This window comes from Salmo salar, chromosome 20, assembly GCF_965601325.2.
Source record: "Salmo salar chromosome 20, fSalSal1, whole genome shotgun sequence".
Lineage (NCBI taxonomy): Eukaryota > Metazoa > Chordata > Actinopteri > Salmoniformes > Salmonidae > Salmo > Salmo salar.
In genome coordinates this window covers 17,677,376-17,693,874 of record NC_138310.1, presented here as the reverse complement: position 1 = coordinate 17,693,874, position 16,499 = coordinate 17,677,376, and the positions used below count along the sequence as shown (strand labels likewise).

Sequence of the window (16,499 nt, the reverse complement as noted above, 5' to 3'; positions counted from 1 at the left end):
ACACCATTGTAAATACAACCCATATGTATGTTTATTTATTTCCCATTTTGTACTATTTGCACACTGTTACAACACTGTACATAGCCATAATATAACATTTGAAATGTCTATTCTTTTCAAACTTTTGTGAGTGTAATGTTTACTGTTCCTTTCTGATTGTTTATTTCACTTTTGTTTATTTCACTTTTGTTTGTTATCCATTTAACTTGCTTTGGGAATGTAAACATATGTTTCCTACGCCAATAAAGCCCTTCAAATCGAAATTGAATTGAGAGGGAGAGAGGGAACGAGAGAAGGACAGAGGGAACGAGAGAAGGAGAGAGGGAGAAAGAGAGCGGGGGTCAGCGGGGATGGATTCACACATTTACCATTACAATGACAGGGCTTGGAGAGTCCCCCGAGGCGACACAAGGTCAACTCCCAACAAAGGGCCACACACACACACACACACACACACACTCTCAAGAGAGAGGTGGTCAGAGGTTCGTGAGATCAGTGAGGTGGTCAGGGTCAGTGGAAAGAGAACCCACCACTCTCAGTCTAGGACCTCACTGCTACCAAATGCTCCCATTTGTCATCCAGGGGGTTTCTGTACTGTTTTCCACATAGTTGGAAGGTGAGGGTTGGTCATTGTGGATAGACTGACTCCATTCATCAACACTACACAACAACATTGAGCTGGACTCTGACGAGCTGACTGGATTTTTGTACATAATCCGGTCTCATTTTTGACAAAGGTAGCCCCATGGCCCCCATCAACGGCTCTTAGCAAGAAATATGCTCCACTCCACTCCTTTTTTTCAGCGCTCATTCATTCAAAGGACAAGGCAGTGTCTATGCCCGTCTTTGAACTCAGAGCTAACATTATGGAGAGTTCAAAGCAGTGTTCCTCCACCTCAATGCCCTGTATTCTTCGACTGTATAGAGTCTTTCTCTCTCTCGCTCTCTGACAGCCAGAGACAAGGGATATAGAGAGATAGCAAACTCTAGAGCCACAAGGACACTTTTGGTATCAGTTATCCTCCTAGTGAAACTTTCGCTAATTCATTGTCAATTCCCCCCAAGGCAAAACAAAGATAAATGAACACTTGTTTTTGTGTTCATTTATCTTTGTTTTAAGTGAGAAGTAGGGATTGGTCTGAAGCTGAAAAATGAAGGAAATTCCCATGAAAGGCAATACAGAGTCCCCAAAAAGCTGATTCCTTTCCATTTGAGGCTGTTGTTTTTTTGTTCTCCAGTTGCAACTAATATTATACTCATTTACATCGTTAATAGTTGTTGATTATAGCTACTGTGTCTCATTCTGGGGGATTCCATAATGTAACAATGTCTCAGCAACCTTTAAATACCGTTAAAAGTTCTGTCACTCCAAAGTACTGTCACATAGTTGTCGATAAGTCTATTACTATTAGCCCTAAGGGGGCTAACTAAATCACCTCCCCAAACATTCCCAGGGGCCGTTGGGTGTGTGAGCAGGGCTGGGGGCCCGGGGCCAAGCAGAGGCCCCCTGTGGGGACAGACGTGTGTTTAGACAGGGTCTCTCTCTCACGGGATTAGGGTGGCCAGGGAAAGAAAACATCACATGCTAGGCTGGGCACTAGCTACACAAACATGAAGGGCCTGATGGCATGTCACGCTGCTTTAATGCTAGGCTAGGCTACCTCTGGTTTCCAATCACTGGGAAATACTAGAGTCATCCGTCTTGGGTTACAGGGAGCATGCTTGTCAGGATGTTTTTTTCTAGAGAGATATAGAGTGCGAAGGAAGAGAAAAGGCCATTTACCAAAGTCCTAACATTGCCATATGCTATTTGAGGACTATTATAAATCTAAACATGATCAAATGTATTTTCCTGTGGTGAGAAGAACACATGCTCAGTTCATCCTTGTTCTCCAGAGTTTCACTACAAGCCCTTTAATTGTTCAGATAATTCGCTATCTTTTTTAAATTATGACAGAGATGAAGAAGCATTCTGCCAGCTAGCATTCATAGCAATGCAGTTCTGAAATAGTGGGGGTCTATAAGCCAACCCAGGTCTCCCAGAGAGGGCCACAGTGCAGACATAGCAGGAGCCTGGTTGCTGGGGTCGTGAGGCGGGGCATGCGTCACACTCTGAGCCATCGTTCCCAAAAGGCTGCAGCGACAGAGCAGGTGCGCATGTAAATGAGGGGACGGCAGCTGCTGCCTGGCCAGCGCTCCCTCCATCCCCCCATTTCTGTGCCCTCCATGTCCCTCTTCATCCCTCCATCCCCAGGAGAATAGCTGGGGCCTGGGCTTCAGGCGTCTGAATGCCCCCCCACCCCCCACCCTTCAGCCCTGGAGCAGTGGAGGGGGTAGGATGAGTGGCTCCATTGTTTCTCCTCCCCATTCAGATCTAACCACAGGCAGGCCAGGCCGGGAGCCTCCAAGCTGAGAGTGTGCATTCAGCTGGTAAACCTTCTCCTCTCTGTTCCTTCTTCCCTCTGTCCACAAACAAGTTTTTCCTCTCATCTCCTCTCTCTCTCTCCATCGGGCTCATCCCTGGCCTCTCTCTCTCTCTCTCCATCTGGCTCATCCCTGGCCTCTCTCTCTCTATCTGGCTCATCCCTGGTCTCTCTCCCTCTCTCTTTTTGGTCCTTCGTTCGGTCTTCTTTTCACTTCCTCCTTATGGAGCCTTCGTACGGCTAACCATCCTTTTACTCCCCCCTCCTCAATATACCTTCTTTCGCTCTCGTTCCCGCCAATTGTTTACCCCCCACTCTCTCTTTTCATGGCGTCCATAGGGTTGTCTGCTTTTGTAAGCCACCATATTAGGATTTATGACTCTCTCTCGACTGGGCCTTGGCTCCAAAAACCTCAAAGTCTGGGCCTGGGTGTTACTTTTCACTGGTCAACCCAAACACACTTAAACGATGCAGAGAGAGACAAACTTAAGCTGTCCGAAAGAAAGGAAATTGAACTGGTTTTGGAGGAGGGGGTGGGGATGAAGAGTTAGTGGGAAGCCAGTTAACAGAGGAGGTTGCTGGTTTGGAAGGAATGTTGGTGTTTACTCTAACCCCCCCCCCCCCCCCCCCCAGTCTCCTGTCCCTATCCCTGAACCACAGTCCTCAATGGAGGCTCTTGGCAGCCTCACTTTACAGGGCTCTGCAAAAACTCACACCAGCTTTTTAAACCAGGCCCAGAACTGCCTGTTCATCACAAACAGCCCAATGTCTCACACTGGGGCCTCAAAGACAAATACATAAAGCACCCACTCCTCTGCCTCGGTCCACGTGGCCCCGCTGCTCAAACACACTCTGGCCCTGGCGTTTGAACAGAGTCAACCTCAGCACGCGCTAGCCAAGAATGCTAACCGTTTGCTCTTTAACTTGGCGAGAGGTCGACGAATAGGCCGTCAGCACAAAATACGCTTTACAGGACACACACGGCTAACCGTCTTAAACGGCACACAGACTATAAAAGGAAAAAACAAAAGACACACAGCTACTCTTATGCAGTCTTTCATTTGAACCGTTCAAAACAAACAGTGAAAGGCAGCTGCTACAACAGACTCCTGGCCACGTCATCCAGAGTATGCTAATCTTGGCAGCAGGTAAACTATCTGCTAGAAAGTTAAATAAAGAACAGCTGAAAAGAGGAGAAGAATCAGAAGCTGTTCAAATATCAGGTGTACGGCAGGCCCGGAGTGATGTTGTATAACAGGGGAACCTCTGTAATCAGGCTGATACTGTTGTTGTTATCCTGTGACTGTCGTCCGTCCCTGCCTGCCCCAGTAGCCTCCATTGTCCTGCTGAGATTGCTTTTCTTCCTGGCCACCAGTAGCCCATGGCAAAGGGTCTGTGTGTGTTTGTGTGCGTCTGTGCTGCAGTGTGCAGCGAGCGGGTGGCTGAGGATCAGCCCAGGCGGAGAGCAGATGTTGTCATGACACCTGACCTCGGGAGCAGACACCACTCTGGGGGTTTCTCCAATGTTGGGCCAATCTGCCACTCTCGGAGGTCACCATGCACAGAAAGGCACTGTGCTTTGAAGACACACAGGCACGCAGGCGTACACATGAACCCACACACGCATATATAGACACACACACACCACACACACACACTCACAGAGACATACAGGCTCCACTCTTCAATACAGCCTACGACAGCCATGCAGCCTATGTTCACCATTCACCTACAGTATTGTAGTGTAGTTTCTCTAAAAGGGTCAAACACACAGCGCTGACTAACTGGAGTTAGCACCCGGTGGCCGTCCTATCGCATCTGACCGCTGAACATCAGCCGTCCTTTTCTATTCATTTCCTGACGATTCGGGGAATGTTGAATCGCACAACTCAGCAGATGATTAACTGCAGACGGGGGATGTTCAGGTTGGTCTCTCTGCGCTTTCAGACAAAAAGAACACTTGACTGTTCCAATTAAATGTTCACCACAACACCATGAATCATTTTGAGAATTTAACCTCTTCAACGCGGTATCGAGAGGGTGACAAATTGACCATTTTGAGCCTGGAGCTAATTAAAAGTTTTTGGTTTTTCACAGTCCGTCTCTCTATTACATGTCTTCTCCACCTCTCTCTAAACTGCCTCCAGCCTGGAGTCAAACTGTTCTAGGAACACTTTTTCCCCCTGCCTTGTTTTTCTCCACTCTCATTTCCTGTCTGTTTGGTGTCTGTGCCTCTGCTAAGTATCCTTTAGTCTTGTCTGATCTGTTTGAAAGCACTCCCACAGGGCTTGCTGTGGTGATGTGCATCAGTCCCTCTCTCTCTCTAATCGTAGCTTCCCAGACCACATCTGGTAATGTTCATTAGAGGCCTGTTTATTTGGCCCTATTACTGACAGAGCCCATGGGAAAGGAACTGCTCCCCCAGGGACACAACACAAGAGAGAGCAAGGGGAAGGAGGAGAGGCACGGGATGCAGGGAGAGGCAGAAGGGAGATAGGAGGTGCAAGGGAGTTAAGGCGAGACAGGAACAGGGAAGGAGACTGCCTGGGGGATTTCTGACTCATGCTGCCTTCTCCCAATGACTGGTGGTGGTGTTGCTACTGCCTAGCCTGCTGCTTTAAGAGACTGGGAACCTCCTAAGTGATTAAATGTGGCTGAAGGTGTGTGACGGAAGCAGACCCTGACGAAGGAGTTACTGTACAGAGCTCAGTGTTGTGTTTGGTTGAGGTCTACCTATGAGAACATTTTATGAAGTTTAGGTGATTTAAACAGATGATATAGGCTTTAGTTTAGACATCATTTCAGACCATTTAAAAAAACGTTTTTAAAGGACCTCCTTATCACTCCATCCAGAAGAAAGCCATTAACTTATGTTTTGTGTTTTCTTTGTGAAGAGTATCCTGTGTGAATTTGTGTGTGTGAAAGTCCATAGAACACCTGCCGCTGTGAGGCAGTCTTCTGTTTGGAGTTGAATGGGAAAACCACAAGTAATCACGGGTATTATGGAGTGTGCTGCCTTGTGGGTAATGCAAGTCCCTTTCAGTTGTTCGGTTATGATCCACAGACAGACAGGTGGTCGGGTTCAAATTCATCAAATGAGGAAATGCTCCTCTATTATTGTTTTCTCTCCTGCCTCCTGCACACACGCACACGTGCACACACACAGATGGCCTCGATGTCAGTCATATTAGCCGGTGATCAAAATGTATGTGATTTTTCTTTGTTATGCGTCACCCCTCAGACTCAAATATCTCTAATCCAGCGTTGAAGTTCCCCAACGTCAAGTCGCTTCAATCAGTCAGAAGTCAGAACAGTCAGCGGCTCAGTTCAGCCCCTCCTTCTCTCCACTGAGGTTTGTGCCAAAGGGAAGCCGACCCGGGCCCGGCGGCCCATGAAAGCCCAGGGCCCTGTGTGATGATATGATCACATACAATACAGCACCTTTTCTTCCCCCGGTCCTTCGAGGCTGTTTCCTGCGTCTGAATGAAAGGATGGGAGTGGGGGGTGGAGTGGTGGACTAAAACGCAGGGATTCATCTGCCTCGTAGCAAACAGAGGTTGCATTGAAGCATCTCTGGCCAGGACAAGGGCTGGCTTTCATTCATGAGTTTCAAGTTCCTTGGTGTCCACATCACCAACAAACTATCATGGTCCAAACACACCAAGACAGTTGTGAAGAGGGCACAACAACACCTTTTCCCCCTCAGGAGGCTGAAAAGATTTTGCATGGATCCCCAGATCCTCAAAAAGTTCTACATTTGCACCATCGAGAGCATTCTGACCGGTTGCATCACCGCCTGGTATGGCAACTGCTCGGCATCTGACCGTAAGGCTCTACAGAGGGTAGTGTGTACAGCTCAGTACATCACTGGGGCCAAGCTTCCTGCCATCCAGGACCTATATAATAAGCGGTGTCAAAGGAAGGCCCAAAAAACTGTCAAAGACTCCAGACTGTCCTCTCTGTTACCGCATGGCAAGCGGTATCGTAGCGCCAAGTCTAGGACCAGAAGGCTCCTTAACATCTTCTACCCCCAAGCCATAAGACTGCTGAACAATTAACCAAATGGCCAGCCGGACTACCGCCCCACCCCACCCCCCCACACACACTGCTGCTACTTGCTGTTTATTATCTGTGCAGTCACTTTACAAATTACCTCGCACATTCACTCTGTACCGGTACCCCCTGTATATAGCCTCGTAATTGTTATGCAATTTGCTTGTGTTACTTTTTAGAAATATTTTCTTCACTATTTCTTTAACTGCAGTGTTGATTAAGCGCTTGTAAGTGAGAATGTCATTGTATCCGGCGCATGTGACAAATTTGATTTACACTGTAGTCAGTCACCACCACACCACACATGCCAGGGAATGAATGGGCCTGCTTCTTATTTGACTTCAGTCAGAGAGTTTTAACACACACGTAGCTAGGCCATCTAGCTAGCTATCCAAAGGGGAATTCATTAAAGCCTGGACAAACACTTGAGAGAATGATTATCCGAGGTTATATCAGTTCCAGCTCTTTGAATACAGTGCCTGCAGATTAGAACCTGTCATGGAAACCTTCGCCTCAGGCGCTAACTGGGCTATTTATGTCTTTCTGAAGGAGGGGAGACTGTCTGTTACTGCAGAAGACTTATTTCTCCAGGCAAGCAGGCTCAGACAGGCAGCACAGGGGACATCTATGCTAAGGTGTGACTCCCCAAATACTGAGGCCTCAACTCAGCATGCATCATCACATCAAAGACTTCTCATCAGGCAAAGTGTATGCACTACATAGGGAATAGGGCCACATTTTGGACACAATCTAAGTACAGGACAGGTTGATGAGTGACAGACAGAGCAATATTGCTCAGAATACCCTGGCTCAGTCTCATCCATACCATATCACCTCCAAATCTCCCTTCTCCAGTGGGGGACTAAGCCCTCCTCTGAAGCAGAAGAGGTCACGTGACTCACTATATCAATTGCCGGTCCCAAAAAAAGACAGATATTTTGAGGAGTCTCTTCTATTTTCCTGCCGACTGAGGCACAGTATGTGAACCCTGGGCACGGCAGCCCTCTCCAGACAGTGCATCTCTCATCTCCCTGGCTGAGGCTCTGAAGCTAAGCCCCTTGATTCTAGCCATCCTAGAGTGTGGATCATATCTCTCTCTTGGGTTCTTATTGGCCCTACACTGCACTGCTTTCTGTTACTGTCATGTCAGCTTACTAGATGAGAGGCCTCCTTCAGATAAACTACCCTGGCCTGCCCTGATCCTAGTGGCTCTCATTCACCAGTCCAGATATGAGGGAAGACCTCGGTATTCATGGCATGGAATGTAAAGTAGGCATCCTACAGTACTACACAGAACAAAAATATAACCGCAATATGCAACAATTTCAACGATTTTACTGAGTTACAGTTCATATAAGAAAATCTGTCAATTGAAATAAATGAATTAGGCACTAATCTATGCATTTCACATAACTGGGAATACAGATATGCATCTGTTGGTCACAGATACCTTAAAAAAAGGTAGGGGCGTGGATCAGAAAACCAGTCAGTATCTGGTGTGACGACCATGTCCTTCACATAGAGTTGATCAGGCTGTTGATTGTGCCCTGTGGAATGTTGTCCCACACCTGTGTAATGATCATGTTTAATCAGCTTCTTGTTATGCCACACCTGTCAGGTAGATGGATGATCTTGGCAAATGAGAAATGCTCACTAACAGGGTTGTAAACAAATATGTGCACAAAAGTTCAGAGAAATAAGCTTTTTGTGCGTATGGAACATTTCTGGGATCTTTTATTTCAGCTCATGAAACATGGCACCAACACTTTACATGTTGTGTTTATATTTTTGTTCAGTATATATAAAACGGAAGCATTGGATGGCACATTACCTGGGAATACCACTTGTCTTGACTTCAGAGCCGCATTGTTTTAATTGAGGTGAAGGAAGGTCGAAATCCTGTCAGAAATGGGAACATGGCCGTGGAAATACACTTCCTGTATGCTCAGGGAAGGAATTTCATGGAGACCATCAAACATATAACGTAGCCTATATTATTCAGACAGGCTGCAACACAGACAGATGCCACCAGACCTCACCAACCTGCTCTCTTCCGCTCTCTCTCTTTCTCTCTCTCAATTCAAAGGGATTTATTGGCAAGGGAAACATATTTTTACATTGCCAAAGCACGTGAAATAGATATTAAACAAAAGTGAAATAATCAATCAAAAATAAACAGTAAACATTACACTCACAAAAGTTCCAAAGGAATAGAGACATTTTAAATGTCTTAATATGGCTATATACAGTGTTGTAACGATGTGCAAATACTTAAAGTACAAAAGGGAAAATAAACATAAATATGCTTGTATTTACATTGATGTTTGTTCTTCACTCGTTGCCCTTTTCTTGTTGCAACAGGTCACAAATCTTGCTGCTGTGATGTCACACTGTGGTATTTCACCCAATAGATATGGGAGTTTCTCAAAATTGCATGTGTTCTAGAATATTTTGTGGGTCTGTGTAATCTAAAGAAAATATGTGTCTCTAATATGGTCATACATTTGGTAGCAGGTTAGGAAGTGCAGCTCAGTTTCCACCTCATTTTGTGGCGGTGTGCACATAGCCTGTCTTCTCTTGAGAGTTAGAGTCCGTAGGCAGACCTCTCTCTCTCTCTCTCTCTCTCTCTCTCTCTCTCTCTCTCTCTCTCTCTCTCTCTCTCTCTCTCTCTCTCTCTCTCTCTCTCTCTCTCTCTCTCTCTCTCTCTCTCTCTCTCTCTCTCTCTCTCTCTCTCTCTCTCTCTCTCTCTCTCTCTCTCTCTCTCTCTCTCTCTCTCTCTCTCTCTCTCTCTCTCTCTCTCTCTCTCTCTCTCTCTCTCTCTCTCTCTCTCTCTCTCTCTCTCTCTCTCTCTCTCTCTCTCTCTCTCTCTCTCTCTCTCTCTCTCTCTCTCTCTCTCTCTCTCTCTCTCTCATCAAACCTCCAATATGAGGCCTTGGGTCTACTGTATCTTATGGGTTCATGGGTCTTCATTACGCCTAACTTATAACCTGAAAAGACTGAAGGGACCATGTCAATTAGCCCACCTGGATGTGGTTAGTCCTCCAGGCATTAACTTACGTTGTCAACAATTCAGTACGACCTGCCACACAATTCTTTCATTTTGAAAAGACAAAGCAAGCCAGTTTAGCCTACATGGTGAGAAACGCTTGACGATTCAGTGGAAGATTGAGGAAAGAAACTAGCAGCGTTGTTGACATTAGGCCACGGTATTAGAATTGGATTAATCTGATAGGGTGCACTTAGCTTGCTCTGCTGAATGTTCCCATTTTAGTCATCATTTTCCACATCACAGCAGTGTTTAAAGTTTGTCCAAACATACTGTATACCCATAAACAAACATTTCCAGCGTTGAACACTAGCGAAGACACAACACAACCGCTGACCTCTGCCTGTACATTCTAGACACGTGGGATTGTCAACTCTTGTTACCGTGGGATAATACAAAAAATGAAGGCATAGTAAAAGATACACAAAAGGAAGGAAGGCGTAGTAAAAAAAAAATATCAGCCCTCTCCAAAAAATGTGGTGCTCCAGTCTAGCAGGCCACTAATCACAATCTCCATGTTTAATTAGGAGAGTCTGAGGACAGTGGCAGGCACAATGATGGCTTTGTGGCCCAACAAGGGGGGCGAAACACTGCCAGACACAATTAAGATGTGGCCCAGAGCCAAAATGGCTGCCTGGGCTTGCAGGAGCCAAGAGCCGACCTGCCCTGATTGAGCCTCTGCGCCAGCCCAGTTTCATCCCACTCCACTGCAGCTCAGTAAGGCAACAATGGCACTCTGATAACAGGCTGGAAACAGAGCCAATGTTCAGGTAGCCTTTGTGCAACAGGGGGTAAGAGGGGTCAGGGGACAATAGAAGTTCTACGTGTCGTTGATGTAGAAGATCTACTGAACACTTTGTATTGACCTGCTCATTTCACTTTAAAAATGGAGAACAACAACAACCTCAGATATGCACTACAACTTGTTTACTAATTTACAGTCTCTTTATGTATCTGTTCACAATTCTGAAACCATCCAGTCTAATTACGCTCTACTTCCATCTGTCCTTCAGATGAAAATCTCTCAGAGAGAGAAAGCCCATTCAACAATCAACAGGGGGACAAAACCCTTGAGCAGGGGGAGCGGGGGGAAGGACAGGGGGGAGTAGGGTAGGACAGGGACTGCAGCCAGAACTCACTGGGAAGCATCACCCAGATTAGTCACACAGAATTAATCTGACTGGAGAACAATGGCCGCCGAGCTTCTGGCAAAGCCCAGCTGTCGCTCCGTGAAAGAAAAGAGAAACAAGATTTAGGACTAAGAGTGAGTGTCTCCAACAGAGAGTTCTGCTGGAGAGAGGGGAGAGGGAGCCTGCATTCAGTAGCAGTGGGCTGGGCTGAGCAGGCTGCGAGACACACAGACACAGCGACCCCCCTGGTACAGTCCTCTTCAAAACCCACACATCTCATTCATTCGCTGGCCCAGGCCTAGGTTGTATTTGTCTTCCAAGAATAGACATGTGCTACTCTCTTAGACAACTGAAAATGCCTTCAGAGGCCCAAGCTAGGCCTCAACTCGACATGATAAAATTAAACAACTTCATGTTCTTGGATATGTCATTTACTAAAAGCTCTCTGGAATGTATAATATGTGTTTCATGCAGGTGTTTGCTGTGCATATTTACCTCATGTAAAATAAAAGGGATTTGAAACTTACTTGCACTCTCCATTTCCATCAGCCGTGACCTCACACCTCCCCAGGTTCAAACACGACTCGGTGGACATAGAGCATCTTAGACCTGCAAACAGAATGAGTCAATACAACACAAACACACACACACACACACAACCTCTTGATTCTTTTCACAACTGAGGAGAAGATTTTGATATACAGTCATCAATGGATGGTTTTGGAAAAGCAACAAGACGTGAACAAAATAACATCCAAATGCTTGAGTATTAAACAACAGAAATATCCTTCATGATGATGATTGTATGGACTAGGTGTGACTACTGCCACCTTGAAGTGCAGTTTGTGGTGAATGGGACTTGACTCACTGGTAGGCGCATTCTTCCCTTTGCAGCTGTCCCAAAGAATGTACAATATTTGGGGAGTAACATAGCGCTGCAAAATGGTTCTGTGTAACTCGACTCAAACCTGCCTCAATGGTTAAGACTTGAGTTTTCATATTCCTGTGAAGTTATAGGCTGAACAGTGAACTTTCTTGCAAACGCACAGCGAATGGCGCAAGCCACATCTGTGAGCCGGGAACACAACGGTTAGTGCTATCCAGGATCCTATGATGACAATACAATGTCCTGCCTGGTTATCTGTAAATACTAAATAAATGTGAAGGTGCAATATGCAGAAATCGCTCAACCATTTCCTGGTTGCAAAAATTCTAATTGTTTGCCTAATTTCAGTTTATGTGACAAAACAAGAATGTATAGTGTAGAAAATCATTGCACCATCTAAAGCGCTGTGAAATATATTTCAATAACCAAAAATATTTTATTTTCAGCTGTTAAAAGCTGGTGTACAAAACCAAAAGTATAACGCAAAAACGAAACTTAAGAACTGTAAGCATAGAAATAGCGCACATAGATCTACCGCTTCTTAGACTTGCTTTCAATGAGAATGGCAGATCTATAACTTACATTTCTATGTCAATTTGGTGGGGTCACCCACAAAGTTACATATCCTCCTGAGATCCATCATTTTTGTCCTCTAGTGGACATCAGATCTTGGTCCGAACCTAAGGCCATACAAGCCACTTTATTGCGTCCTGTTGTCCCCTTGAGAGGACATCCTTGCCTTGAATTCTAAATAAATCACTGACAGTGTCACCAGCAAAAGCACCCCCACACCATCACACCTCCTCCTCCATGCTTCATGGTGGGAACCACACATGCGGAGATCATCATTCACCTACTCTGCGTTCACAAGACACGGCGGTTAGAACCAAAAATCTCAAATTTGGACTCATCAGACCAAAGGACAGATTTCCACCGGTCTAATGTCCATTGCTCGTGTTTCTTAGCCCAAGCAAGTCTCTTCTTCTTATTGGTGTCCTTTAGTAGTGTTTTTTTTGCAGCAATTCAACCATGAAGGTCTGATTCATGCAGTCTCCTCTGAACAGCTGATGTTGAGATGTGTCTGTTACTTGAACTTAAAGCATTTATCAGGGCTGCAATCTGAGGTGCAGTTAACTCTAATGAAGGTATTCCCTGCAGCAGAGGTAACTCTGGGTCTTCCTTTCTTGTGGCGGTCCTCATGAGAGCCAGTTTCATCATAGCACTTGATGGTTTTTGCAAATGCACTTGAAGAAACTTTCAAAGTTCTCGAAATGTTCAGGATTGACTGACCTTCATGTCTTAAAGTAATGACGGACTGTAATTTCTCTTTGCTTATTTGAGCTGTTCTTGCTATAATATGGCCTTGGTCTTTTACCAAATAGGGCTATGATCTGTATACCACCCCTCCCTTGTCACAACACAACTGATTAGCTCAAACGCATTAAGAAGGAAAGAAATTCCACAAATTAACTTTTAACAAGGCACAATTGTCAATTGAAATGCATTCCAGGTGACTACCTCCTGAAGCTAGTTGAGAGAATGCCAGGAGTGTGCAAAGCTGTCATCAAGGCAAAGGGTGGCTACTTAGAAGAATCTCAAATATAAAATATATTTTGATTTGTTTAACACTTTTCTAGTTACTACATGATTCCATATGTGTTATTTCATAGTTTAGTTTTGATGTCTTCACTATTATTCTACAATGTAGAAAATAGTAAAAATTAAGAAAAACCCTTGAATGAGTAGGCGTGTCCAAACTTTTGACTGGTACTGATAGATATATATATATATATATATATATATATATATATATATAATATATATATATTTATATATATATATATATATATATATATATACAGTTGAAGTCGAAAGTTTACATACACTTAGGTTGGAGTCATTAAAACTCGTTTTTCAACCACTCCACAAATTTCTTGTTAATAAACTATAGATATTGCAAGTCGGTTAGGACATCTACTTTGTGCATGACAAGTAATTTTTCCAACAATTGTTTACAAACAAATTATTTCACTTAATCACAATTCCAGTGGGTCAGAAGTTTACATACACTAAATTGACTGTGCCTTTAAACAGAGATTAACGTACTTTGGTGTGAAAAGTGCAAATCAATCCCAGAACAACAGGAAAGGACCTTGTGAAGATGCTGGAGGAAACAGGTACAAAAGTATCTATATCCACAGTAAAACGAGTCCTATATCTACATAACCTGAAAGTCCGCTCAGCAAGGAAGAAGCCACTGCTCCAAAACCCGACATAAAAAAGCCAGACTACGGTTTGCAACTGCACATGGGGACAAAGATCGTACTTTTTGGAGAAATGTCCTCTGGTCTGATGAAACAAAAATAAAACTGTTTGGCCATAATGATCATTGTTATGTTTGGAGGAAAAAGGGGGAAGCTTGCAAGCCGAAGAACACCATCCCAACCGTAAAGCACGAGGGTGGCAGAATCATGTTGTGGGGGTGCTTTGCTGCAGGAGGGACAGGTGCACTTCACAAAATAGATGGCATCATGAGGGGGGGAAATGATGTGGATATATTGAAGCAACATCTCAAGACATCAGTCAGGAAGTTAAAGCTTGGTCGCAAAATGGGTCTTCCAAATGGACAATGACCCCAAGCATACTTCCAAAGTTGTGGCAAAATGGCTTAACAAAGTCAAGGTATTGGAGTGGCCATCACAAAGTCCTGACCTCATTCCTATAGAAAATTTGTGGGCAGAAGTCAAAAAGTGTGTGCGAGCAAGGAGGCCTACAAACCTGACTCAGTTGCACCAGCTCTGTCAGGAGGAATCGGACAGAATTCACCCAATTTATTGTGGGAAGCTTGTGGAAGGCTACCCGAAACGTTTGACCCAAGTTAAACAATTAAAGGCAATGCTACCAAATACTAATTGAGTGTATGTAAACTTCTGACCCACTGAGAATGTGATGAAAGAAATAAAAGCTGAAATAAATCATTCCCTCTTCTATCATTCTGACATTCTTAAAATAAAGTGGTGATCCTAACTGACCTAAGACAGGGAATTTTTACTAGGATTATATGTCAGGAATTGTGAAAAACGGAGTTTCAATGTTTTTGGCTAAGGTGTATGTAAACTTCCAACTTCAACTGTATATATATATATATAAAAATCAGGTCTCAGGAGCATATTGCAAAAAAAGAAAACTGATGCTGGAATAAAAAAGTTCTGAACTGTCACATCTTAAAACGCAATTTTAAGTAATACTCTCAAAAATAAACTGCCTTTGAAAAAAGGCTTTTGAAGTTCGAATGCAACAAGTGCAACATTCTGAGATCGTTCTACAATCAATGTCACTTCCCATTTGTTCTTCCCTGCACATCAGCATTTACTGTGCACTAATACGATTTTATATGAGTGAATTAATGGAAAACATCTACATAATAAATGTAAAGTTTCACTTATTTTATGATTTTTTTATCCACTGTGTATCGAACAAAACACGGTTGAATATTATTGTTGCACTTACCTCGTGTTAGAGCAATAAGCGACAACAGGAAAGTTAGTTTCACAAAGAAATGATGCATTCCTTCTTTTCTGATTTAAAATTGATGTATAATTCCAATTGGAGTTATCATAGATCCTGTTAATTTTCCTCTTCGACAGTTAAAAAAACTTCCAATTCATCATTTCATAGATCCAAAAAAGTAAACGTTTGCGGCGTGTCTCTGAACTTCGTACATGCGATGTTTTCACTCCAGCTTCGGAGTTGTAAATGACTCAATTCCCGTTACCACATCTAGGGGCGTTATGGTTCCGCGCCACTAGGTCTACTTCGCCCACGACAGCTATTCATTATTTTATTTAATCTAGAAATGTTCTGAGGAGCAGTGGGAAAATACGCCCACCCTGTAAAACTATCAAAGTAGCACCTTTAAAAATATATATATATATCCCAGGCGTTTCCTGTTGGTAGATTTAGCAAACACTGACAAAACAGATACTTTAAAGCGACAGTATGTCGAATTTCCAGTAAATCTAGGCTAATTTCAATTAAGAAAAACATAAATATAACAGAATGAATCCTCAATTAAACCAGGTTAAAACAGTTAACCCTTAGTTTGGAAGAATATGTAGTTTGTGTTATGTATGTCTTATGTCATAACCAATTTATAACCAAATTAAGGACATATTTCTACATTGTTTATATTTTTGTTGGTGGCCCACGCTTTGATTGTATGCTCATTTTACAGTGTGGCTTTCACATCACTAAAATACAAATGTAAAAGCGATCTTATCTTTAAGCAGTCCAAGTGAAGGTGTTCTCTGGTTACTATCATTTTCACATACTCAACATACAGACAAAATCATTCTGTGTGTTGTTTTTGTTTTTCACAGAGGTATGCATGATTAAAATATGTTATCTAGCATGTGAGCCATGATAAAAGATCTAATCCTCCATAGCTGGTAAGTAAACGCTGACAGTAGGCCTGAAACAGATAAATACATTCTGGTTGTGCTTAATCAGAAAACACAGATTTCAAATTTATTCCATCCAATGGCACGTTGTCCTCTATAAAAATGATTTATATATATATATATACACTGCTCAAAAAAATAAAGGGAACACTTAAATAACACAATGTAACTCCAAGTCAATCACACTTCTGTGAAATCAAACTGTCCACTTAGGAAGCAACACTGATTGACAATAAATTTCACATGCTGTTGTGCAAATGGAATAGACAACAGGTGGAAATTATAGGCAATTAGCAAGACACCCCCAATAAAGGAGTGGTTCTGCAGGTGGGGACCACAGACCACTTCTCAGTTCCTATGCTTCCTGGCTGATGTTTTGGTCACTTTTGAATGCTGGCGGTGCTTTCACTCTAGTGGTAGCATGAGACGGAGTCTACAACCCACACAAGTGGCTCAGGTAGTGCAGCTCATCCAGGATGGCACATCAATGCGAGCTGTGGC

The 16,499-nt window shown here is 43.7% G+C and overlaps 1 protein-coding gene across 2 annotated transcripts in view; it reads right to left on the bottom strand.

The window, feature by feature from the left end:
* Nucleotides 1-15,315, bottom strand: part of LOC106579992 (neurogenic locus notch homolog protein 1) — a 45,410-nt gene extending 30,095 nt beyond the window's left edge. For both annotated transcript variants that reach the window (XM_014160491.3, XM_014160493.3), the window contains exons 1-2: nucleotides 15,049-15,315; nucleotides 11,180-11,261 (exon numbers count right to left, since the gene is read on the bottom strand). In XM_014160491.3, coding sequence (XP_014015966.1) covers nucleotides 11,180-11,261; nucleotides 15,049-15,106 — 140 coding nt within the window. In that variant the 5' untranslated portion in view covers nucleotides 15,107-15,315. The remainder of the gene's footprint in view (nucleotides 1-11,179; nucleotides 11,262-15,048) is intronic.
* Between the last annotated feature and the right edge of the window lie 1,184 nt (nucleotides 15,316-16,499).